Below are 27,086 nucleotides of genomic sequence, written 5' to 3'. Positions count from 1 at the left end.
CTTTGCTCCACACTGCACAAGTTTCTCAAAATCGAAGTTGAAGCGTTAAGTAGTTTCCACATACCACACTGCCACTGCTCCTATATTTCATGGACTTCTGAACTATGCATTGTTAATGTCACGTTATAAAATTTGCTTTACGTGAGTGCATTCTGTTGCATACTGACATCACTTCCAAAGTTAGGCCAGAGTAATTCGAGGTGGAATAAATGCAAGTCAAGAGATAGTATGGATGCAGTGAACAATTAATCCACTTAGCAAAGTGGTTTTAATACTGCAATGCTGGGTCCATAACCAGATGACAAATTTCAGTCTTGCAATCTTGAATTGAGAAATGGACAAAAGTAGAGACTGTTATTTGAGAGAAAGAGTAAACCAGGATTGGTTCCTTATTAAAAGTTACTACTCTCAGGAAATCATTTGATCATGATTTTTAGCGCCTTTTCTTTGAACTATCATGATTAACTGATCGTTCTGACCCAGAAATTATTTTCTTTCCTGTTTTTACTCTGGCCTAAATCCAAGGCTGTCTGAGCTTTTCAAATAAAGAACACAATTCTGAATTTATTTAACATTATCTGCTACTTAATACAGCATGTCTTGTTTAGATTTTCCACTAGACGGGGTAGAAGCACTTTTTTCATTTGACGTTCCCATTTTTAAAAATTGTGTTTCAACAATGCTCCAGCTATGAAATAAAGTTCCCAACTACAAATCTTATACACTTCTGATGTAAAACAAGGTCCAATCCCTGGACAATTTCAAAGTGCAAACAATATGAGCCAGAAACCAGGAAAAATAAAGGGATCACTTGGAATTTCTTCAAGAATCTATTAAGCCACCTCCCATTTACTGTTTCTCCAATTGAACCTTCCCTCCATTACCGGAGTTGATAGCATAGTTCAGAGGCATCTGTCCCAAAGTTATAAACATTACTTTCTAGGTAAATACAAAAGAACAATGTGTATTGAAGTAATACCCATTTTTTCCTCCTCACCTGAAGACGAGAAATATTCTGATCTCTAGAAGGCAAAATATAAATCATGAAATTCTAAGTCCGTTTTTCAATGTGAACTCTATTATTATACCATAGGACCTGGGAGACACTATTTTTCCAATTCAAATAGCTTGGTAGATTCAAAACTGTTGAGTTTTTTCAGGACTACACATTTACCTCTACGCTTAATGATAAGCTGCCAAATAAATCTTTAGACTGCAGAATTTGACTCCTGTTCATCTGCTTTTAATTGGATTCTTTAAGTCTACTCTGCACTGAATGCTAATCAAAAAAGTTGTAACCAGACCTTCATAGTATTGAATGTGACACAGCTCTACAATTCTCAATGCACCTGCGATATAGCAGCTGTGTTCTTCAATTTTAAAATTCTATTCAAATGCTTCACATACACACTGTTAAAATTATTGTAAAGAGCAGACTAGAACTACAAATACTGTCTCAACACATATATTCAGCACATTCATTGAGACCTTTCTCCAAGTACCTTGCGGTAAAACAGATATAAGTACATAGGAACACTAACAAACCACACCACTTAGAAGATCCTTGTTTGAATCAAAACACCACCAACAAAAGCAGCAACAAGCAAGTGTTCTGTTATCCATCAGTATTAATGGCTACTTCATAAAAGCATAAGGGCACAAAAAGTCATTAATCTCAATACTCCGCCATGGGCTAGTAGCTAGAGTTTCTATTTAATCTCACATAACTTCCCACAGTATTGATTGCAGTGTTAGTATTGATAAATGAGGCAAGGAAGCTTTATGAAATGTAGGGTGGCTTATATAATTTGGAGTCTGGCAGATCAGGGAATCATGATGTGGAGATGCCAATGATTCTGTTTTTCAGCTTTACTTAGGCAGTACAGTCAACAGTTGGAAGCACAAATGACCTCTACTCTCAGAACTGTGCAAGTGTTTAAAAGCATCTTTCAGCTCTGGAACTCTCACATAAGTGAGCAGGCTACAAAAACAGAAATGGGAACAAATCAAGGGAGAGGTGTTTAGGATCCAGCACAGCATGTAAAAGTAGGTCGTGCCAAGAGTCATGTCTGGGTGTGCTTGACAGGGAACAATGGCAGCTCACAGTTTTCTGTTTGAGAACAAAGTTGGTGGTGACCACGTAACCACGACAGTGGGCAAAGACTAATTAACAGCTTTCCATATTTGCTTTACTGTGCTTTTTTGTTGGTGATAAAGCCATAACGTGATACCAGATGGATAGCTCACAATCATGTAGCCTATTGGACCAAAAACAGAACGACAGAGGATTTTCAAGTGATGTCACAAATTAAATATCATAATTGAAGTGGTTTTACAAGCAACTTTTCTCAACAGCTGCCAGAATCAATCCCATAATAAAGGGACTGCCGCAGTTTAAACATCCAACATTTTAAGCAGTTTCAAGCCACTTTAATGTGCACAAGAAGAATTCATGAAATTTGAAAAATGTGTTTGGCACTGGAAAAATGATAAATTCTCTTGATTTCCTCAATTGGAAAGGCTTCTGACAATCTTGCAGTTGTGGGATAAATATTTTGCCAGCTGAGCAAAATTAACAAAATTGTGCATAGATAACTCAAATAGAAGCTGTTTCTGCACTGTATCTGTTCAATAATACACATCAAAAAAAGTGGAAATCAGTACAAATGAAATTGCTGAATTGGCGTATAGATCAGTCAGACAGCAGGGTAAGCTTGATTGGATAGTCTACTTCTTCACCTTGTAGCATTAAAAATCAAAACAATTTTTAAAAGCTAAAACTTGTCCACTTGACTGCTTCTGCAGGGTGATGACAAAGCATGGCACTTTTACATCCTTTGATTAAAAAAAGCTAACACTGCCTGGTTGCTCGAGCATCATTCTTGCTGCAAGCCAAACAAAGCTGCAGGACTTAACAGGCTGGCAAGAAAGCAAATTCTTATCACGTGTTGTGAGCTCCTGTTGTTGCAAGTTCTGGCTCTTTAACATATGGCTTGCAGCATCTTTTTTCAGTTTCTGATTGTATTAAAATGTCATGGCAAGAATGCCTGCCTGGCGTTTTTGCCTGGTCAAAAAAGTAAATTTTGGAAGCCTATTATTGAGGCCACTGTTTTATGGCCACTAAATAAATCCACTCAGCAGGGTTAGGAAGCCCTTGCGCATCAGTAACTTAACCTCTGACTTCTTTGAAAATGTCATTAACATCTACATGCATCCACAGTAAATAAAAGCAAATAGTGCAAGACAGTGCAGACATTGTGAGCCTTGTGGACTGGAAAACTTATTTTAAACTTTAGTCTGGTTCCCAACAAACTTAATGGTTCATTTGTTGCACTTAAAGCTATGATGAGCTTCTATAATAAAACTGACTCAAAATTATTGAAACTTTCAGTACCTCTGTCTTAAGATGTTTTCCACCAAGTATACAGTCACCAACTAATAAAAGCACTGAAGCAGAACAAATGTGATTTGGTTCTCCCCATTCATTGACACTTGAATCTGTAAGCAAAATAGTTATGCATCACAAATCAAGAAGCAAATTTGATCAATGGTGTAAAGTGAACTACTGGAATTTTATGATGCCAGCTGAAAGGTTTCTAAAACTTGACGTGCAGATTTGGTCCTTGGCCTGAGGATATAGAATCTATGGATAGCCAAACTATTTCATTTCTCAAATTGTTCTGTATGAATTGTACATTCATATTAAATATAAAACTTAAAAGTCACAATGCTGCTGAGGTAGAAGTTAATAAATCAAACTATTTTCTATTTCCTTATTCTTCTTAGTGCAGTACTTTCATAAGACAATTTCTGACACTATTAAAGGCCACTGGATTTGGTTTACACTTTTTAATTTAAATCCAAATTTCAACCAAATTAATTAGCTGAAAGTCATTCAAATTATAAAAGTATAATCACTACTTTGGTCAAACTTTAATATTACACCTTTGAGAAATATCTTGTCTCCTCCAGTAACCATGACAATCTTCTACATCAAAAAACATTTGATATGGGACTTGCTCCACCTACTTTTCAGACATCTTTCTATCCATCTCGCTCATATTATTCATAATCAAAATGACTACATGCAGAAATATTTAATATATGCTGTTCTCGCACAAATGCAGTTAAATATAGAAAGCAGTTAAGTTACTCTCAGTTGCCTTGCTCCTCTAAAAGCTTTGTTGTAGCAAAATGCAAGTCCCAGCAGTGAAACATGTTGCAAGAGCACAAAGTTATTGCACTTACATGATGCTTACTAAATTCATCAGAAGTTAGGCCGATCTGTTCAAGTGTAAAAAATTTAACAGGGTTGTAAGTCTCAATTACTACCAAATAATCTCGTGAAGTTGATTTTCAGTGCCAAAATGTGGTGACAGATTAATGTTGGAGATTTACCAAAATAAAATTTTAATACTTTAAGAATGTGTTCTCCGTCTCTATTTTTTAACCTCGTCATTACCTCCTCTATTTTGCTTTCTGTATTTCTTGACACACATGAATTAGATTAGTTAGTTCAGATTGTACACCTACACTTGAATTCAGACTATGTACCTTGGTACGGGTTCTCCAATCTGATTGGTTTATGAAATGCACAGTTGCTTGACTGTTCTCACATTCTCCAAGATCTCTTGTAGCGAATGCTGCACTGTTTGACCTCCCTAATCAGCTTCTGGTGCAAAATTCCAAAGAATGCCTGAGCAAATGTTAATATAATCAATTACTGACACTTGTTCTCCACTGATGTCAAAAGTCAAGCACTGGTACAGTGACTTTAACAAATCTCAGCAACAGAACAGGATAGTCACCTACTCTTGTCTGTCTGCCATCTAACTAGCTCATGGCTCGTTTGTGCCTCAATTCCACATACCCAAAAAAATCTACCACTCAGCCTTGAAAGGTAACAGACCTAACATTCACAGAGCTTTTAGGAAAGCAAGTTCCATATTTCCATTCCTATGTGGAAAAAGTGCTTCCTAATTTCATTCCTAAATAGCTTAGCTCTAACTTTAAATTATCCCCCTTAATCATTTGAATACCATGAGAGGATTGCCCTTAATCTTCTAGAGTCAAGTAAACCAGCCATGCAAAGCAATCTGTCCCTTTAAACTAAAGCATAATAATTCTGAACAATTTCTGTTGTATCCTGACCAATGCAAATACATCTTTGAGCTGCCACACCCAAACTTGAATAGCCCCAGATAGGCTCTCACCAAGGTTCTATACATCTTTGCTAATAATATCTTGTCCGGATCCTTATTAAATACTTTCTGGAAGTCTACTATGGACAACATCCTAAGTTGTAGTTATCCAATGTGCTGGTGATCTTATAAGAATTTTAGTTAGACATGACCTGCCTACCATTCAAGAATCAAAGGGACTATACAAACTGATCATTTAACCTGGCTCTGAAGGTTCATTTGTTTTCCAGTCACTTGGTTTTAGTCACATATTTATGTTAAGGCGCAGGAGAAAAAATTGAAATCAATAGCCTGTAATGCACTAACATGACTGACATTTTACCGAATTTAGACTCCAAATTGCTTGTACAAGTGATACCATTAAAACTACTAGTATTTAATCCGAATGCTTTCCCACTCAACCAAAAGGAATTTCCACACAGCATTTCATTAATCAGTCAAAAATCCAAAAGAGCCTAATAGCCAAATTATTTTTTGAATTGCACTTGGGCAAGAAAAGTGCAATCACTGGTTTTGTGCAGCAAGATCCCATCAGAACACAGCTGTGAATAAACATGCTTTCAGTATTGCCTGAGAAAAACCAAGGTTTGTCAGGATGTTGGCAAAATGCCTCACTCTTCAAAAGTGCCAAGGGGTCTTTTACAGAACTACCCAAGCAAGCAAATGGGACTTCATCTGAATGACAGAACGTCTGAAAATGCAGCACTCCCTCCATACATATGATGCTGAAGTATCAGCTTAGTGTTGGATTAAAGCTTAAATCTATAATGCTCTGCCAAATGAGTCAAATTAACAAATAAAACCTATAAACTCACTGAAGTTTTTTTTCCACAAATTTGAATTTACCCAATATATGCATTTCAAATATGAGCTTTCAAAAACCGCACAATGGCTATTAATAATTGTGGGAGATTTTATATCACAGTGCCAATGTTATATTTCCTCTCCGACAGCTTGAGTTTTTGTAAACTTTTAATCAACAATTGGCTTCTCCTACTTTGTTACCAGCTGTTCCTAATGGGGTGATGGACTACCTTATTAGCACTAATGATCACTATTAGAAGTTTAAGTTTTTTTTTAAACTCTGCAAGAAGGATGTGTGTACAGGGGGGATTTTATATTGCCACAGAAAACAAAGACGGTAAAACCAAGGAAGCTTTAGAATGTGCTTTTTTCTGCAGTGCCAATGCTCTGAATTCAGAGGTTACTATTCATGCAACTAGATTTGTTCTATTTCCTGACCAGCTGTCATTTTTTGAATGGTGTCCAGTCAAGGGTTTTTCACCTTGACAGCAGATTTACGCTGCTCATTCAAACTATTCTGTCATACAATTTATTTCTGCAAATGTGAAGTAACAATTTTTCAACTACTTAACATTTGATATCACATACAAATATTTCCAATGAGGTAACTGAGAAAAAAAAGAGATGGATTTAACTATGCAAAAGTTACCAATTGAAAAAGGTACAGTCACACCATTTTAGAACCATGCACTGTTCATGTCAAGAGAATTACAGCTCTAAAATCAGGATTTTATGACTACAACAGTCAAAAGAATGAGACTAATAAAACATTCTATTTGCTTTGCACAAACCAACTTTAGAATGGTAGAGAGCATGAATGTGACTTAACAAGACCATGACATTGCAAGCTTCAGGCTTTATTATTGTTCTCACATCTTAAAGAACAATGGCGGCGTTCAATTCAGTTCGTGCACCATTAAGTGCTCTTGCAGACATGCAATGTAAAACAAACCATTATGTCGTCTGAAGCAAGCATACAATTCACAAGGTTCTTGTAGAAACAACAAACATGGTCTAGTGGGCAGACAACTCAGCTCATGGCACTTGCACATTAGAAAACACTAAAGGCTGCAACCCATTTCTCTATATAATTAACTAACTAGAAACTATGGCTGAAACATAAATGGACCCATGCAGGCACCAATGTGTTAAAATGATCTTATCATTCTGCGTTGTCTGGAGAAACATAGATCAAAAGAACATTCTGGCATCAGTTTAAGGCACATGTAAGGCCAAACACTGATATTGTATTGCTGATCCAAAAGGTGAGATCGAATTACACCAATTATTTTCCAGAGACATTTCATACACTAATGTAAAACAGTATTTTGGTTGGTGGAACATCAGCCCTGAAAAGAATTAGGGGAAAATTCACCACTGCATCCTCCCTATCAGCAATTCTATGCAAAATAAGACAACTTATGTTTATACAGAGCATTTAACATAATGAAACCACCCAAGGTGCTTCACAGGAACATTATAAAATATAATACCGAGCCAAACAAGATTAAGTCAGATGAGCAAAATTTTGGTCAAAGCGTAGATTTTAAGAAGTGTCTTAAGAGAGGTGTAGAGGCGGTGAGGTGCAGGGAGGGAATTCCAGAATTTTGCTGCAGCAAGCAATGTGGAGGGATTAAAATTGGAGAAGTTTGAGGCGCTAGAATTAGATTAATTTAGATATTTGAGGGTTGTGGGGCTCCAGGTGCTTACCGAAATAGGGCAGGCCATGTAAATATATTTCAAACAACTACTAGAATTCTAAAACCAAGATGAAAGGGTAAGATGAAGCAAAAAAAAAGGATGCATGGGACAGCGTCAGCTTGATACTACAAGTTGGGGGGGGGGGGGGGGGGGAGGAGGGAGGAGAGAAAATTAGAGAAACAAGAAAGTATGAAAAGAAACTGGCAGCCAATGTAAAGGGAATCCAAAAGTCTTCTACAGGCACATAAATAGTAAATAGATAATAGAGGAGTGAGGTTGATTAACGACGAGAAACAGGATATACAGATTATGGCAGAGGTCAAGGCTCAGGTACTAAATGTGTACATTGTATATTTTCACCAAGGAGTCATAGAGAAAGAGGAAGTTTTTGAAACACTGGGTGAGTTAAAAATTAACAGAAGTGGTGCCATTGGAAAGGCTGACTGAAAACAAAGTCAGTAAGCCACCAGGTCCAGAAGAGATGTACCAGGGTTAGAAGGGTGGAAACGGTGAAGGCGCTGGCCATAACCTCACAACCCTCTTTAGATACATGAATTATGCCAGAGAACTGGAAAATTGAAAATGTTACACCTTGTTCAAATAAAGGATGCAAGGATAAGCCCAGACAACATCAGGTCAGCCATTTTAACCTTGATGGCGGAAAAAGATTTAGAAACAATAACTTGTGACAAAATTGGCAACCACTTGAATAAATATGGAATAAGTAAGGAAAGCCATCATGGAGTTAAGAAAAAATTCAGTTTCAATAACTTCAGAGTGAGGTAACAGAGGATTGTTGAGGGCAAAGCAGTTGACGTGATTTACAAGGGCTTCCAAATGGCATTTGATATAGTATCAAATAACAGGCTTGTCAGCAAAGTTGAAAGCTGTGGAATAAAAAGAACAGTTTAAGCATGGGATTCAAATTTAGTTGAGTGACAGAAAACAGGCTAAGTAGTAAATGGCTGTTTTTCATATTGGAGGAAGGTTGGTGGGGGGTTCTCCAGGGGTCAGTACAGTACCATTGCTTTTCTGGATCTACATTCATGATCTAGGCTTAAGTACGCAGGGCACAATTTCAAAATCTGCTGATGACGCAAAACTACAGTGAGGGGGGGGGAGGTAGAAGACATACTCTGGTGAAATGGGCAGACATATGGCAGATGAAATCTGATGCAGAGAAGTGTGAAAGATATGTTTTGGTAGGAACAAGGAGATAATTTAAACATACAAATGCAAAATAGGAGTAGGCCCTCGACCTCTTCAGCCTGCTCCGCCATTCAATAAGATCATGGCTGATCAGTTTGTGTTTTGAATTCCACATTCCCATCTATGATTCCCTTGTCCAACAAGAATTTATCTACCTCCACCTGAAAAATATTCAATGACCCTGCCTCTGTCTTCTGCTCATCTCGGTCCTAAAAGGGTGACCCTAATTTTAAAACCGTATTCCTTAGTTTTGGATTTACCCACATCCACATTAAAAATCAAGTCACCCCTCACTCTTCTAAACTTCAGTGGAACGAAGCCCAGCCTCTCCAACCTTTTCTCATAAGGCAACCTATTCATTTCAGGTCTCAAACTAGCAACCCTCCTCTGAACACTTCCAATACATCCACATCTTTCCTTAAGCGAGACGACCAAAATTGTACACAGTAATCAATGGTCTCACCAATGCCCTGTAGAATGGCAGCATAACATCCTTACTTTATGTTCAATTTAAAAAGGATACTATTATAAAGGGGATACAGGAGCAGAGACCCCCGAAGGTGGCAGGGCATGCTGAAAAAGTGGTTAATAAGGCACACAGAATGTTGGACAAAGTAGAGAACGGAGTACAAAGGCAAGAAAGTTATGGCGAACCTTTAGATTTCACTGGTTTGGGCTCAACTGGAGTAGTGTCTCCAATTGCAGGCACCACACTTTTGGAACGAGAGTGAGTGCAGAAATTATAAGAATGGCTCCATGAATGAGAAATTTCAGTTATTTGGATAGACTGGAGAAGATATGGTTGGTTTCCTTTGAGAATGTTGAGAGCAGGTTCAGTAAGTGGTCAAAATCAGAGGTCTAGACAAAATAAATTGAGAGAGAAACTGCTCTCACTTGATGATCTGTGACCTCTACAAACTAGCAGTACAAGGGCAGCTGAAACATGGGAACATCAGCACTTGCAAATTCATCTCCAAGTCACACACCAAGTCACACACCATCCTGACCTGGAACTATAATCGCTATTCCTTCACGGTCACTGAATCAAAAGCCTGGAACTCCTTCCCCAACAGCACTAGGGGTGGGTGTGATTGTCCCTTTTAGGACAACACACATGGACTGCAATGGTTCAAAGCAACAACACACCACCACTTTTTCAAGGGCAACTAAGGGTGGGTACTAAAGATCTGGCCTAGCTGGAGCCCCACACGTCAGATTAGAAGATTTTTAAAAAATTGACAGAAGGGTCCAGGAATCAGAGGATGTCAATTTAAGGTGCATGGCAGAGCAACAAAAGTAACAGGAGAAAAATGTTTTTGCACAGTTGAGTGATTCAAATCTGGAATGTACCACCTGAATATGGTGGAAGCACAATCGTGACTTTCATAACTATATGACGACAAAAATACAGGGATATGTTAAAAGGGGAGCAGCGTTAAATGAGTTGCCCTTGCTTATGACTTGGCAAGGACATAACAGGCCAAATGGCCTACTTCTATGTCATACACATTTTCTGATTCCAAGACATTGCTTGACTGGAAGCCAATGTAGGTCAGTGAGCGCCTATTTGGTATAAGCAAGAAAATAGGCAGAGTTCCGAATGATCACAAGTTTATGGAGCATAGAATGTGGGAGACAGCAAAGAGAGCATAAGAATTGTCAAGTCCAAAAGTAACTACGGCATCAATGAAGAGTTTCAGCAGGTGAGCGGGGGCAGGAGTTATGTCAGGCATGTTGCAGAGTTGGAATAAGCAGTTTTATGTGCACAGAAGTTCACCTCTGGGTTAGATATAACACCAAGGCTGCAAAATAGGTTTCTTTCATCTCAAGCTGTTGCAGGGCAAGGAAAGGAGTCAGTAGCTAGAGAACAGAATTCGGAGGGGGACCGAAACGAAGTTCGATCTTCCCAAAATTTCATTCAGGGCAATTCCTGCTCATCCAGTACTGGAAGAGTCAAACAAAGCAATGGTAGAGCGGGTGCCGTCAGGGTATATGTGAAAATTAACCCTGTGCTGAAACAAAGAAGCACAGAAATAAACTGGAAATGTTATTATTACTGCCACAACTATATACGACTGAAGAATTATATGTACAATGCTGTTAAATATCATTTAGAATCAACTTTAATCTGTATTAATGACATAATTGGCAGGCACAATCAAAACTGGAACCACCGCCAATTTTTCATTTAACAGCTGAAGGTAAAGTGGATTCCAATCCTCTATCATATTCCACTTCAAGCCAAACAAAATAGAAAATTCACAATGGCAAACCAAAGAATTATAAAAAGAAAAACAACAGAATAAAAGCAAAATAATTGATTAAAAGGATACGAAGAAAGTTAAATTGTGGATGGTGGAGATGATGACTTTGAATAATTATTGAGGTAGAAGTAGCAAAATTCATTGTTCACAAGACAAAACTGATCTGATTGTAAAGAAGTTAAGAGGCAGATATTTATCATTTATGCCTTCATGCTGTGGACACCAGGGTTTATCCTGAGACACAGAGCTGGGTGGGAAAGAGCCATTATAAAGTCCTTTCCCCGTCCGAAAATGAAAAATGTACTTTATGTTTTTTCACCTTTTACAATTTCATTCTCATTAACTTTCCTTTCATACTACTTGGGTTTGCCATTGCTAATTCTCTACTCCGGTTGGTATGAAATAGGAACACTAAACCACTGGAAATTTATCCAAGCTGGACCATTAAAACAGCTGAAAAAAAAATTCCCACAAGTACCAGTCCCTTCTTGAAATTAATATTTACAGCAACACTGTCCACATGCTAGGCCTGCCCAATACACTATAACAAAACTAGACACTGCATCTTATTCAAGTGCAGAGAAAGCAACAACTTTTATTCAATGTCCCAGCAATCTATGACCAACTTTTACTTTAATTGTCCAATGATTTCTTCCAGAAACACAAGGATCACACTAATACCTTACCTATTTTTCCCTTGAAATTTTTCTGAATAAGGATGAATATATATCTTCTGATTGTTGCCAATCTCAGTCACAATGCATAACACGATTGTTGTTACGTTATTCCAAATTCAACTAAATGCCTGAAGTTTCCATTGCCACCATTACTGATCCCGCTCCTCGACCTCACTTTGCCTGACAGCACATCTCCCAGACTCAGCAAGCCAATCATGAGTAACCCTCAACATGCAAAACATAAATGACAAATATTGGTAAATATCCAAGTTTGTGCTTTCCTCCTCTTGCAGACTTCTCAGATCCAAAATGAACTGAGCAACAAGTCACTTCCTGAACGAGCGCAGAGATGGAAACAAAAATCTGCAATGATTTAACAACATGTCCTGTTAAGGTGGTTTCTTCTAGCTGGGCTGAACGAATGTCACCCAAACTACATCTGGAGATTTGGTTGTAGAAAGAAAAGGTGGTCTCCACCCATGTCCAATCATATTTGTAAACTACTTGAATTTCTATCCCTTCTTGCCCTGTCATTCATGTAATCCTCTGCTAACCATTGGAGGTGGAGGTTCAGTAATGGAAGTGTACAGCCCAGTGAGTGAAGTCATTCTATTAACAATGGTCATTAAAGTGATTTATACCCTCAGTGTAGGAAATCTTTTCAGTGTTAAAACAACTAAGATGTAAGAGGAAAGACAATTAAAATGAGAAATAAAGCCTGACGAGAAGAAATCTAAAAATTAATTCAAATAGACTGGGAAAACAAATTGATTGGGAAAGCGACTACTCAATTTCACGTCATAGCCCTTGTTACCAGTCTCTGGCAATGCAAATTAACTCAAGTTTCATTCAAACTAGCTTCAGCATAAGCAGGTGTCAGCACAACGAATATCCACCCTGACAATATTTTGAAACATGGTCAATTTTTTGCACTTAGGTTGCTAACTGACTTAGGAATCCAGTGTATTGAGCTCCAATGTACACCTCTAATAATCTTCAGTAAACATTTCAAATAGGCTTTTTCAACTTCACAATTTTTAACGTTAGTAAATTCTAGTCTTAAAAGATTATACACACTCCATTACAATTATAAAAAATTAAGTATTCAAGTGCTGGTTGGCAAGTATCTTGGAATATTAAGCCAAATATCTTGGAATATTAAGCAAGAAGAGTAAAAAGGTAACAAAAATTTCCACAAAAAGAGTAGAGCACACAATATAACGTGCCACAGATCAATGACTGCCCTGGAAATACATGGGGTAATTTGCAAAGTGAATGTATTTGCTTTGTTCCAATATTTCTGCTGGCAATGTCATATGCAATGTTAACTGTGACTTCCTGACCCAAGATAATCTATTCATCATGTTTGGCTTCAAATCAAAGCATCAGAAGACAGGCTGTTACCAAAGGTAAAATGCAACTGCTTGAAAGTAACTGACAGGTGATCATGGATTAAAACAGAGAAAGTAAACAAAACCATCGAACAATTGCTTGAACCAAATTTAGATACTTTGCTTCAATCTTTGATATCGATTAACCAATTATCATTTGTTTAGGAAAACTAGGTAACACAGTGGTTTTATACTGGCTGTGTTTTGTCAGCTAGAAATCTCACAACACCAGGTTTTGTCAGCTATACCAGTTCCTAAAATGCAATTGCAAACAACCAGCAAGAGGAAATGATGCAGGTGAACATTGTAGGAAATAGTGGTGAGAATCAGCTCAAAGAAAGGCTGAACTTTCCCTGAAACTCAATTATTTAAAAAACAGAACACAATAGGAGAGAGGTAAACCATCAGTTCCTATATTTGGATGCTAACATATTAAAGCTTTGAAATCATTGGTAATCGGTTCCTATATTTGGATGCTAACATATTAAAGCTTTGAAATCATTAGTAAATTCCAACTGTCCAAATGAAACAACATACACACAGAATCCTACAGTACAAATTCCAAAAACTACTTGCGGAATCTGCATAATGTCTCTCTCACAGTATACATTTAAACTACAGGCTTTCAAACTAGGTTCCTGCTGAACAAAGTTTCTCTGTATTGTTGACCTAGTAGCAGATTATGGGTGTTCTACACTAACAGGTATCCAGAGCACAACTATATATTCTGAAGTTAGGATCAGGGTTGCAGGAAGTCAGTCACTATTTGTAATCTCACCACTTCCCCGAAAAGCCAAAATTTAAGTATAATACTGATGATTCAATCTTCAGTTTCAAGATTTAGTCAAAGATTGGCTTATTCTTAAGAAAATCTTAGTTGTCTTCCACTCAAAAAACATGGTGAATTCTTCACAATCCTTTCATTCTATAATCCTGCATAGTTTCTAGCCAGAGATTCAAATGTAACATATGCACATAGAATTCCTTATCACCCCCTCTTAATTATTTTTTTTACATATTCTTCAAGGTATACAGGCTTCACTGGCTAGGCAAGCATTTATTACCCATCCCTAATTGCCCTCAAGAAGGTGGGGGTGAGCTGTCTCCTTGAACCACTGCAGTCCACATGATGTAGGCACACCCACAGTATAATTAGTAAAGTTTATTAGTCACAAGTAAGGCTTACATTAACACTGCAATGGAGTTACTGTGAAATTCCCCTAGGTGCCACACTCCGGCATCTGTTCGGGTACACTGAGGGAGAATTTAGCATGGCCAATGCACCCAATCAGCACATCTTTCAGATTGTGGGAGGAAACCAGAGCACCCAGGAGGTAACCCATGCAGAAATGGGGAGACCGTGCAAACTCCACACAGTGACCCAAGCCGGGAATCGAACCGGGTCCCTGGCACTATGAGGCAGCAGTGTTAACCACTGTGCCACCTTGCGGGGAGTTCCAGTATTTTGACTTAAAGACAGTGAAGGAACGGCAATATATTTCCAAGTCAGGATGAGTGACTAGGGGGGAGAACTTCCAGGTGGTGCTGCCCTTGTTCTACTAGATGATAATGGTCGTGGGTTTGGAAGGTGATGTCTAAGGAGCTTTATTTCTAAAACGTTTAATTTATAGCAATATATTGATCCCGTCCTTGTACATCTAACATATATCAGAACTATCAGGCTACAGTTCGCATTCCTTCTCAAATCCAAAGGTGAATTAATCTTTGATCTTGAACCAAGTTAAATGAAATGCTGATAGTCACTTTTGATGAGGGGGAACGACATCAATCCTTTCTTTACAAGGTTTAACAAACTTAATTTTGTTTCGTTGAAGTAGATATAAAAAGCCTCAACTTATAGAAAGCAAACCTTTAAGCAACAATGTTTGTAACTTGTATAAGTTCTATTTGAAATGCGTTCAGACAAGCATTCTTTGTAACAAATTCCCAAGTGAAGACATTTGTGAAATGAAACAAATATTTTATGGAACCAGATTACACTGTATACTTGGCACCTTTACGAACGAAAGATTTGCATTACATAGTACTTGCCATGATCACGGGATATCAAACCATTTTACAGCCAATTAAGTATTTTTGAGTTGTAGTCACTGTTGTAATGTAGGAAACATGACAGCCAATATGTGCACAGCAAACTCCCACAAACGGCTATGTAATAATAGCCAGATAATCTGTTTTTCGTGATGCTGATTTGAGGAATACATACTGGTTAGGGAGAACACCCCACACTGGGGATTATTCCCTGACTAAAACATTCCAAAGTACAAGTGTAAACCCATACATAATTTTCAACTTCATATAACTGCATGACTGATAAGACAACTTGCCAACTTTCAGGTTTTTCATCATATTAGCTATTAAGGACGAGTAGCAGCTAGCGTTCAAAGTGCTGGGTAAGATGCTGCTGGGGAGTAGAGAGAACTATGCTTACTTCAAGTTCTAGGTAATTCAGGTCACATTTACAGTTAGCAATGTAATAAAGTGTTGTTGCAAGTAGCCAATTCTCAGAAGAAAAAACTTTCATAATGTCTAAAATATATATATTTCCCAAGAAACAAACACACTGATTTAGAGAAAATAAAATCTCCTCAAAAGTCGGCTGTATAAATTCGAGCATGCAATGTCTTCACAAGGCAGCTCAGCCAAGTACAGCCCTCTCGTAAATCCAGTTTTACAGTGACTACCACTAATTGTAGGTAGTCAATTGGATCACTCATTCCAGTTTGGTAGAAAGTACAGCCTTGAAATCTCAATCATTTTTGTCCACTCAAACTCAAATTACCTTGCATTTTTAAACAAGCAGTTTTCAACCAACAGTTGACTATATTGTCAGATGACGTAAACTTGCTGCAATAAAACATGACCATTGAGCATTCAGAAACAGATGCACATGAAATCAAAACGAGTTGCGCGTGCATAGTGTATACATCATTACCTTAAAATGATAACACCAACATATAGAATCAATTATCCATACTAATTTTTTCCTGGTGGACAAATTCAACTTGAGGACTTTCCAGAATGAATGGAACAGTTATCAAAACGACAAGTGTCAGAGTCACAAGATAGATGTGAAAGGTTATTTGACTCATTGTGAAAAACTATTGCCTTTCCATCTATTTCCATCACAGAATTTTTGCTTCCCCCATTCTTTAAAGTCTTTTTGGCTTGTTCAGCATTGGATGAAATTTGCTCACTCGTCCTAAATTTGTCCTTAACTATTTCAAAAGCAAGTGCCCTAGTATAATTTAGTCACAGTAAAAAGTTGATGTCAATGTTACAAAGTTTACACTTGCTTTCTTGCAGACCTCCCTCAGTAAACCTTTCCTGCTTCCTTTTTAGCTGAATAGGTCAAGTATATTCAGTTTTTTCCCACCATTTTCTGACGTTAGCTTATGCCTCATCCCTGTACTGCTCTCAGGACTCATACTTTAGCAATCAAAAATGAACACAAGTGCTCAAAACACCATGAATCTTTGGAATTACATTGTCTAAAGTTTTAAGTACGAGATGCAGTGAAAACCCCGAGCCAGCAACTTGTCCAAAACTCAATTGTCTGCAGTAATCTGTCCAATTTGCAATAGTACCTTCTGGGTTCAGACTGGCCTTAGCAGTCACCTAAATACCCAGCAGGATCCTTATAAATACCCTAGATGATGAACATTGTCAGCTTTTCCTCAAAGAATGAACAAGGAACAGGAAGGACTGGGGACTCTGGGGACTGTGTTTACCCCAGTCCAACGCCGGCATCTCCACATCATGACTCTAGACTTACCATGGTAATACAGTTCCAGAGATCAGAAATTTCATTTCACAAATGTTACCACTTGGAAATTTTCCATTAATTGTGCTCAACGGAAATGCGATTGGTTACATCAACATGATTAATAGTGGCCAATCAACATTACCTCACCTTCAGCTAATGAGAGCTTGGTGACAAGTTCCAGCCACAAAGCACTGATTGATAAAGGGAGGAACCATGTCAACAGTATAAACAAGGACATAACTAAATTGAATTCAATGATAAGCCTACGTACAAAGAGTATTCTTCAATTCTGCAAACATCTGCAACTGGAAGTCTTGTAGTATAATACCAATTTCAAGAATATCCTTGAACATTAAACAGAACTTTTAAAAAATGCCCAACTTCAGCAAGGTTCCGATCATAATTTTTCAAAGTAAACGTCACATGTCTAGATTATGTCAAGATATTAAAACGTATAACTAGTATTTCGACCTGTTGCCAATATACTGAGATAGAAACTGGCTTTGAAAATAAAACATTTACTGACAAGCTGCCACTATCACATGCAACACCCAGACACCATTTGAATGAGAATGCACAAGACTATACTTTTTACAACCAGATAAAATAGCACCAACACCTTTCATCATTGGTATTAAAAAACCATTGCAAATGGCTAATTTAAACAGTTGCTGAAGCAGTAGGTAACATACAAACACATTCAACATGAGTAACATGAAGTATAATTTAATTAAGTGCCTTTCATTACACAGTTTGCCTCGAGTAAACAATGCTGCTAAACACATGCAATATCACAATGTTTTCTCATGCCCATTTTTGCAGCATCCTTATATTTAAACATAAATACAAGTTTCAACGCATTAACTTTTTTTAGAAACATGAACTGTTAAAACAATGGTAGCAATCAAAAATCAAGCTGCACTGAAGTAACAATCACACTATTGAAAATTTTCAATAGCTTAATTTTGCTCTTGAAATCAGCCTTTAAAATGCAAACCAATCAAATAATTATTTTCACTATTTCTGACATCTGGAAATTATAGAAACAATACATTCATTACACAAAAGTTTATAATAATTTGGTTAAATATACATTTCAAAATGCAAGCTACAAGTCAATCATTGCCAGCCTGAAACTATTTACCATTAATCATTAGGCTTCCTTTCAAAATAGTCCATTATTGATCATGAGATGGTTAAAACACAACACCTCCACTTCCTAATTTTACCCACAGCATTAATATGGCAATCTACAATTATGCATTATTTACATTGCATTGATATAATCTGTAACTTTCCCCAAAAATTAGATTTTATCTAGCTGCTCTGAACCTTCTGCTGGACAGCACGCACTGTCTCAGGGTATCCCCAGCCACTTCACGTACAACACATTAATTTTGAAACATGTTCACATATATAGAGGAACAAACTTGGTTTACTGCATGAAGTTAATCTGTTCGTGCGGTTTCAGCTAAAGGAGGAATCTTAGCTTGTAGCTTGATGAAGCCCCTATTCCTCTTCAAATAGAGCCAAGATCTTTTGTCTTGATTCAATATCTCATCTGAAAGACAGCAATTTTGACAATGCAGCATTGCCTCTACACTGCACTGATGTGTCATTTCAGGTTATATGCTTACGCATTGGCGTGGGGTTTCAGCCCACAACTTTGAGTCAGATGCAAGTTCTACCAACTGAGCCAAGCTGACACATACCCGGCCTTTCATATTCAAAAAGCAAAACAGAGAATCAGTCACTCAGATCCAAACTCCGTGCACTGTATTAAACACTATTTTAGGGTATAAATTTGCTCCTTTAAAAGGACAAACAAACCAATGACCATTGTTTTGCAGTACTTGGATTGCAATACAATGTTACATTGAGTTCAAAAGCTGGCACAAAAAAAATCACACCTATATGCCCGTTCTAAACAAACCTAATGAGGGTATGATATATACGTGGCCATAGTAATCTTTTGCTTACTGGATTTCTGACATCAAAAAGTCACTGCTATGACCAACACAACTAAGGGTACGATTACACAAATTTGGACTTTTCCAGGTGATTTTTCCATCAAATACCCTGAAACCGCCATCTCATAACAAACATGAGAACATCTCAAAACTGTGAGGTGCATGTAAATTTCACAGTACACGATTCAAAAACAGGACTGAGCAATCGGTGCAATTTTTTGTTACAAAACCTAAAAGTACCCGTTCAATCGTAAAGATTTGTCATTTATCACAGAAGACTAGGGAACCAAGGGGGAAAGTTTTGTTTTTTTTCCCCCACAGACAGGAAGACAACACAGAAACAATATAGAAGCATGGGGAGAATTAACTCCCTCTCACCGTGGGGACGGAGTTGGGGTTTAAAAATAAACAAGTGTGCACAATTCAGCCTCATCTGAGCACAGAAACAACAGTTAAGCAAGGCAGAGAATTGAAGACTCAGAGAACTAATACAAAAACCACCCTGTATCTAACAGAGAGAGTGCCCAAACACCCGTCCATCCCCCAAAACATCACCCATCTATCCCTTACTTCCACCCACCTTCACACCCCACTCCTTATCCATACACACCACTTCCATCACCCCCCTCACATCCACCCCCATTGAATCCCCTCAGCCTTTTATACCCAACCCCTCATTACCCCTTCAGCCCCACACACACCACTCCTGCCCCACATGCCCCCCTCATCAGCCCCACACGCCCCCCTCCCTCCCTCAGCCCCACACGCCCCCCCTCATCAGCCCCACACGCACCCCCCTCCCTCCCTCAGCCCCACACGCCCCCCCTCATCTGCCCCACACGCAGCCCCCTCCCTCCCTCAGCCCCACACGCCCCCCCTCCCTCCCTCAGCCCCACACGCCCCCCCTCCCTCCGCCCCACACGCCCTCCCCTCCCTCCCTCAGCCCCACACGCCCCCCCTCATCAGCCCCACACGCACCCCCCTCCCTCCCTCCGCCCCACACGCCCCCCCTCATCAGCCCCACACGCCACCCCTCATCAGCCCCACACGCAGCCCCCTCCCTCCCTCAGCCCCACACGCCCCCCCCCCTCCCTCAGCCCCACACGCCCCCCCTCCCTCCGCCCCACACGCCCTCCCCTCCCTCCCTCAGCCCCACACGCCCCCCCTCCCTCCCTCAGCCCCACACGCCCCCCCTCCCACCCTCAGCCCCACACGCGCCCCCTCCCTCCCTCCCTCAGCCCCACACGCCCACCCCCTCCCTCCCTCAGCCCCACACGCCCCCCCCCTCCCTCAGCCCCACACGCCCCCCCCTCCCTCCCTCAGCCACACACGCCCCCCCCTCCCTCCGCCCCACACGCACCCCCCTCCCTCCCTCAGCCCCACACGCCCCCCCCTCAGCCCCACACGCCCACCCCCCCTCCCTCCCTCAGCCCCACACGCCCCCCCCCCTCCCTCCCTCAGCCCCACACGCCCCCCTCCCTCCCTCAGACCCACACGCGCCCCTCCCTCCCTCAGCCCCACACGCCCCCCCCTCCCTCCCTCAGCCCCACACGCCCGCCTGTCCCTCCCTCCCCCCCTCAGCCCCACACGCCCCCCCCTCCCTCCCCCCCTCAGCCCCACACGCCCCCCTCCCTCCCTCCGCCCCACACGCCCCCCCCCTCCCTCCCTCTCTCAGCCCCACACGCCCCCCCCCTCCCTCCCTCCCTCAGCCCCACACACCCCCCTCCCCCCCTCCCTCAGCCCCACACACCCCCCTCCCCCCCTCCCTCAGCCCCACACGCCCCCCCCTCCCTCCCTCCCTCAGCCCCACACACCCCCCTCCCCCCCTCCCTCAGCCCCACACGCCCCCCCCTCCCTCCCTCCCTCAGCCCCACACACCCCCCTCCCCCCCTCCCTCAGCCCCACACGCCCCCCCCCTCCCTCCCTCCCTCAGCCCCACACACCCCCCTCCCCCCCTCCCTCAGCCCCACACGCCCCCCCTCCCTCCCTCCCTCAGCCCCACACGCCCCCCCTCCCTCCCTCAGCCCCACGCGCCCCCCCCTCCCTCCCTCAGCCCCACACGCCCCCCCCTCCCTCAGCCCCACACGCCCCCCCCTCCCTCAGCCCCACACGCCCCCTCTCCCTCCCTCAGCCCCACACGCCCCCCCCTCCCTCCCTCAGCCCTACACGCCCCACCCCTCCCTCCCTCAGCCCCACACGCCCCCCCCCTCCCTCCCTCAGCCCCACACGCACCCCCTCCCTCCCTCAGCCCCACACGCCCCCCCCCTCCCTCCCTCAGCCACACACGCCTCCCCCCTCCCTCCCTCAGCCCCACACGCCCCCCCCCTCCCTCAGCCCCACACGCCCCCCCTCCCTCCCTCCCTCAGCCCCACACGCCCCCCCCCCCCTCAGCCTCACACGCCCCCCCCTCCCTCCCTCAGCCCCACACTTCCCCCCCTCCCTCCCTCAGCCCCACACTTCCCCCCCCTCCCTCCATCCCTCAGCCCCACACGCCCCCCCCCCTCCCTCCCTCAGCCCCACACGCCCCCCCTCCCTCAGCCCCACACGCCCCCCCCTCCCTCAGCCCCACACGCCCCCCCCCTCCCTCAGCCCCACACGCCCCCCCCCTCCCTCAGCCCCACACGCCTCCCCCCTCCCTCAGCCCCACACGCCCCCCCCCTCAGCCCCACACGCCCCCCCCCTCAGCCCCACACGCCCCCCCCTCCCTCCCTCAGCCCCACACGCCCCCCCCTCCCTCAGCCCCACACGCCCCCCCCCCCTCAGCCCCACACGCCCCCCCCCCCCTCAGCCCCACACGCCCCCCCCCTCCCTCAGCCCCACACGCCCCCCCCTCCCTCAGCCCCACACGCCCCCCCCTCCCTCAGCCCCACACGCCCCCCCCCTCAGCCCCACACGCCCCCCCTCCCTCAGCCCCACACGCCCGCCCCCCTCAGCCCCACACGCCCCCCCCCCTCAGCCCCACACGCCCCTCCCTCCCTCAGCCCCACACGCCCCTCCCTCCTCAGCCCCACACGCCCCCCTCCCTCCCTCAGCCCCACACGCCCCCCCTCCCTCCCTCAGCCCCACACGCACCCCCTCCCTCCCTCAGCCCCACACGCCCCCCCTCCCTCCCTCAGCCCCACACGCCCCCCCTCCCTCCCTCAGCCCCACACGCCCCCCCCCCTCGCTCAGCCCCACACGCCCCCCCCCTCCCTCAGCCCTACACGCTCCCTCCCTCAGCCCCAGACGCCCCACCTCCCTCAGCACCACACGCCCGCCAGTCCCTCCCTCAGCCCCACACGCCCCCCCCCTCCCTCCCCCCCCCCCTCAGCCCCACACGCCCCCCCTCCCTCCCTCAGCCCCACACGCCCCCCCTCCCTCCCTCAGCCCCACACGACCCCCCTCCCTCCCTCAGCCCCACACGACCCCCCTCCCTCCCTCAGCCCCACACGACCCCCCTCCCTCCCTCAGCCCCACACGACCCCCCTCCCTCCCTCCCTCAGCCCCACACGCCCCCCCTCCCTCGCTCCCTCAGCCCCACACGCCCCCCCTCCCTCCCTCCCTCAGCCCAACACGCCCCCCCATCCCTCCCTCCCTCAGGCCCACACGCCCCCCCTCCCTCCCTCCCTCAGCCCCACACGCCCCCCCTCCCTCCCTCCCTCAGCCCCACACGCCCCCCCCCTCCCTCCCTCAGCCCCACACGCCCCCCCCTCCCTCCCTCAGCCCCACACGCCCCCCCCTCCCTCAGCCCCACACGCCCCCCCCCTCCCTCAGCCCCACACGCCCCCCCCTCCGTCCCTCCCAGCCCCACACGCCCCCCCCTCCCTCCCTCCCTCAGCCCCACACGCCCCCCCCTCACTCCCTCAGCCCCACACGCCCCCCCCCTCCCTCCCTCAGCCCCACACGCCCCCCCTCCCTCCCTCAGCCCCACACGCCCCCCCCTCCCTCCCTCAGCCCCACACGCCCCCCCCCTCCCTCAGCCCCACACGCCCCCCCCTCCCTCCCTCAGCCCCACACGCCCCCCCCTCCCTCCCTCAGCCCCACACGCCCCCCCCCTCCCTCCCTCAGCCCCACACGCCCCCCCCTCCCTCCCTCAGCCCCACACGCCCCCCCCTCCCTCCCTCAGCCCCACACGCCCCCCCCTCCCTCCCTCAGCCCCACACGCCCCCCCCTCCCTCCCTCAGCCCCACACGCCCCCCCCTCCCTCCCTCAGCCCCACACGCCCCCCCATCCCTCAGCCCCACACGCCCCCCCTCCCTCCCTCCCTCAGCTCCACACGCCCCCCCTCCCTCCCTCCCTCAGCTCCACACGCCCCCCCCCTCCCTCCCTCAGCCCCACATGCCCCCCCCTCCCTCAGCCCCACACGCCCCCCCTCCCTCCCTCCCTCAGCCCCACACTTCCCCCCCTCCCTCAGCCCCACACTTCCCCCCCTCCCTCCCTCCCTCAGCCCCACACGCCCCCCCTCCCTCCCTCCGCCCCACACGCCCCCCCCTCCCTCAGCCCCACACGCCCCCCCCTCCCTCAGCCCCACACGCCCCCCCCCTCCCTCAGCCCCACACGCCCCCCCCCCTCCCTCAGCCCCACACGCCCCCCCCTCCCTCAGCCCCACACGCCCCCCCCCTCCCTCAGCCCCACACGCCCCCCCTCCCTCAGCCCCACACGCCCCCCCCCTCCCTCAGCCCTACACGCCCCCCTCTCCCTCAGCCCCACACGCCCCCTCCCTCCCTCAGCCCCACACGCCCCCTCCCTCCCTCAGCCCCACACGCCCCCTCCCTCCCTCAGCCCCACACGCCCCCTCCCTCCCTCAGCCCCACACGCCCCCCCTCCCTTCCTCAGCCCCACACGCCCCCCTCCCTCCCTCAGCCCCACACGCCCCCCTCCCTCCCTCAGCCCCACACGCCCCCCTCCCTCCCTCAGCCCCACACGCCCCCCCTCCCTCCCTCAGCCCCACACGCCCCCCCTCCCTCCCTCCCTCAGCCCCACACGCCCCCCCTCCCTCCCTCCCTCAGCCCCACACGCCCCCCCTCCCTCCCTCCCTCAGCCCCACACGCCCCCCTCCCTCCCTCCCTCAGCCCCACACGCCCCCCCTCCCTCCCTCAGCCCCACACGCCCCCCCTCCCTCCCTCAGCCCCACACGCCCCCCTCCCTCCCTCAGCCCCACACGCCCCCCCTCCCTCCCTCAGCCCCACACGCCCCCCCTCCCTCCCTCAGCCCCACACGCCCCCCCTCCCTCCCTCAGCCCCACACGCCCCCCCTCCCTTCCTCAGCCCCACACGCCCCCCTCCCTCCCTCAGCCCCCCCTCCCTCCCTCCCTCCCTCAGCCCCCCCCCCTCCCTCCGCCCCCCCCCCTCCCTCCGCCCCACACGCCCCCCCCTCCCTCCCTCAGCCCCACACGCCCCCCCCTCCCTCCCTCAGCCCCACACGCCCCCCCCTCCCTCCCTCAGCCCCACACGCCCCCCCCTCCCTCCCTCCCTCAACCCCACACGCCCCCCCCCCCCTCCCTCCCTCAGCCCCACACGCCCCCCCCTCCCTCCCTCCCTCAGCCCCACACGCCCCCCCCTCCCTCCCTCCCTCAGCCCCAAACGCCCCCCCTCCCTCCCACCCTCAGCCCCACACGCCCCCACTCCCTCAGCCCCACACGCCCCCCCTCCCTCAGCCCCACACGCCCCCCCTCCCTCAGCCCCACACGCCCCCCCCTCCCTCAGCCCCACACGCCCCCCCCTCCCTCAGCCCCACACGCCCCCCCTCCCTCAGCCCCACACGCCCCCCCCTCCCTCAGCCCCACACGCCCCCCCCTCCCTCCCTCCCTGAGCCCCACACGCCCCCCCCCCCTCAGCCCCACACGCCCCCCCCCCCTCAGCCCCACACGCCCCCCCCTCCCTTCCTCCCTCCCTCAGCCCCACACGCCCCCCCCTCCCTCCCTCCCTCAGCCCCACACGCCCCTCCCTCCCTCCGCCCCACACGCCCCTCCCTCCCTCCGCCCCACACGCCCCCCCCTCCCTCCCTCAGCCCCACACGCCCCCCCCTCCCTCCGCCCCACACGCCCCCCCCTCCCTCCGCCCCACACGCCCCTCCCTCCCTCCGCCCCACACGCCCCCCCCCTCCCTCCCTCAGCCCCACACGCCCCCCCCTCCCTCCCTCAGCCCCACACGCCCCCCCCTCCCTCCCTCAGCCCCACACGCCCCCCCCTCCCTCCCTCCCTCAGCCCCACACGCCCCCCCCCTCCCTCCCTCCCTCAGCCCCACACGCCCCCCCCCTCCCTCCCTCCCTCCCTCAGCCCCCCCCCTCCCTCCCTCCCTCCCTCCCTCAGCCCCCCCCCTCCCTCCCTCCCTCCGCCCCCCCCTCCCTCCCTCCCTCCCTCCCTCCCTCCCTCCCTCCCTCAGCCCCCCCCTCCCTCCCTCCCTCAGCCCCCCCCTCCCTCCCTCCCTCAGCCCCACACGCCCCTCCCTCCCTCCGCCCCACACGCCCCCCCCTCCCTCCCTCCCTCAGCCCCCCCCTCCCTCCCTCCCTCAGCCCCACACGCCCCTCCCTCCCTCCGCCCCACACGCCCCCCCCTCCCTCCCTCAGCCCCACACGCCCCCCCCCTCCCTCCCTCCGCCCCACACGCCCCCCCCCTCCCTCCCTCCCTCAGCCCCACACGCCCCCCCCCTCCCTCCCTCCCTCAGCCCCACACGCCCCCCCCCTCCCTCCCTCAGCCCCACACGCCCCCCCCCTCCCTCCCTCAGCCCCACACGCCCCCCCCTCCCTCCCTCAGCCCCACACGCCCACCCCCTCCCTCCCTCAGCCCCACACGCCCCCCCCCTCCCTCCCTCAGCCCCACACGCCCCCCCCCTCCCTCCCTCAGCCCCACACGCCCCCCCCCTCCCTCCCTCAGCCCCACACGCCCCCCCCCTCCCTCCCTCAGCCCCACACGCCCCCCCCCTCCCTCCCTCAGCCCCACACGCCCCCCCCCTCCCTCCCTCAGCCCCACACGCCCCCCCCCTCCCTCCCTCAGCCCCACACGCCCCCCCCCTCCCTCCCTCAGCCCCACACGCCCCCCCCCCTCCCTCCCTCCCTCAGCCCCACACGCCCCCCCCCTCCCTCCCTCCCTCAGCCCCACACGCCCCCTCCCTCCCTCCCTCAGCCCCACACGCCCCCCCCCTCCCTCCCTCAGCCCCACACGCCCCCCCCCTCCCTCCCTCAGCCCCACACGCCCCCCCCCCCTCCCTCCCTCCCTCAGCCCCTATCCACCGCTAACTCACTCCCCACCGCCACATCACTCGGCCCCTCGCTTCCCCCCCTCCCTCCCCCTCACCACATCACTCGGCCCCTCGTTTCCCCCCCCTCCTCACCTGTCTTCTGAGTCCATGCGGCTCAGCGGTTCCCCGTCTGACGAGTTCTCCAAACTCTGCCTCCTGTTGCCAGCGGCCGGAGCCGCCACCTCCTCCCGGTCTCGCTGCTGCTGGCTGCCCCTCAGGCCGCTCCTGGCCGCCTGTTGCTGCTGGAGGCCGCGGGCCCCTCCGGAGCTCTGTGTGGCCGGGGCCCGGCCGCCGCCGCCGCTCGGGGGGACGGCTGAGGCTTGCGGGCCGCTGCCGGCCACGGGCTCGCTCTCCTCCTCCTCCTCCCGCCGCCGGAGCTGCTGCTGTTGCTGCCTGCCGGCCTGCGAGCGCCCCCCGCCGCACTTGGCTTCCGAGCGGCAACTCTTGGCGGCCGGCGGGCTCGGGCTGTCGTTGGCCACGGCGCTGAGCGAGGGAGCGGCGGCTGCGGCCATTTCCCCCGCGCGGCTTCACCCGGCCCGTCACGTGCCCACCTCCAGAGCGCGCCTGCGCCCACACGCCCACCGGCCGGCCGCGCGAGACCGCCCAACCGTCACTCAGAGAGAGTCAGTGAGGGAGACACAGAGAGAGAGACATAGATAGGCAGAGAGAGAGGAGATAGATAGACAGACACACAGAGAGAGAGACATAGATAGGCAGAGAGAGAGAGATAGACACAGTGAGAGAGGGAGATAGACACAGAGGAGATAGACACAGAGAGAGAGAGATAGACACAGAGAGATAGACACACAGTGAGACATAGATAGGCAGAGAGAGAGAGATAGATAGACAGACACATAGAGAGAGA

General features: G+C 48.5%; 1 protein-coding gene across 5 annotated transcripts in view; it reads right to left on the bottom strand.

The window, feature by feature from the left end:
- The window catches only part of aebp2 (AE binding protein 2), a 110,494-nt gene extending 83,693 nt beyond the window's left edge, over positions 1–26,801 (bottom strand). For 4 of the 5 annotated variants that reach the window (XM_078205543.1, XM_078205542.1, XM_078205544.1 and 1 more), the window contains exon 1: positions 26,315–26,770. In XM_078205543.1, the coding sequence (XP_078061669.1) occupies positions 26,315–26,733 (419 nt within the window). In that variant the 5' untranslated portion in view covers positions 26,734–26,770. Of the gene's footprint in view, positions 1–26,314 lie in introns of all 5 variants that reach the window. The other variant, XM_078205545.1, reaches the window with a different exon arrangement.
- Between the last annotated feature and the right edge of the window lie 285 nt (positions 26,802–27,086).

Source organism: Mustelus asterias, unplaced genomic scaffold, assembly GCF_964213995.1.
Source record: "Mustelus asterias unplaced genomic scaffold, sMusAst1.hap1.1 HAP1_SCAFFOLD_808, whole genome shotgun sequence".
Taxonomy (NCBI): Eukaryota; Metazoa; Chordata; class Chondrichthyes; order Carcharhiniformes; family Triakidae; genus Mustelus; species Mustelus asterias.
This window is presented reverse-complemented; position numbering and strand designations above follow the sequence as displayed.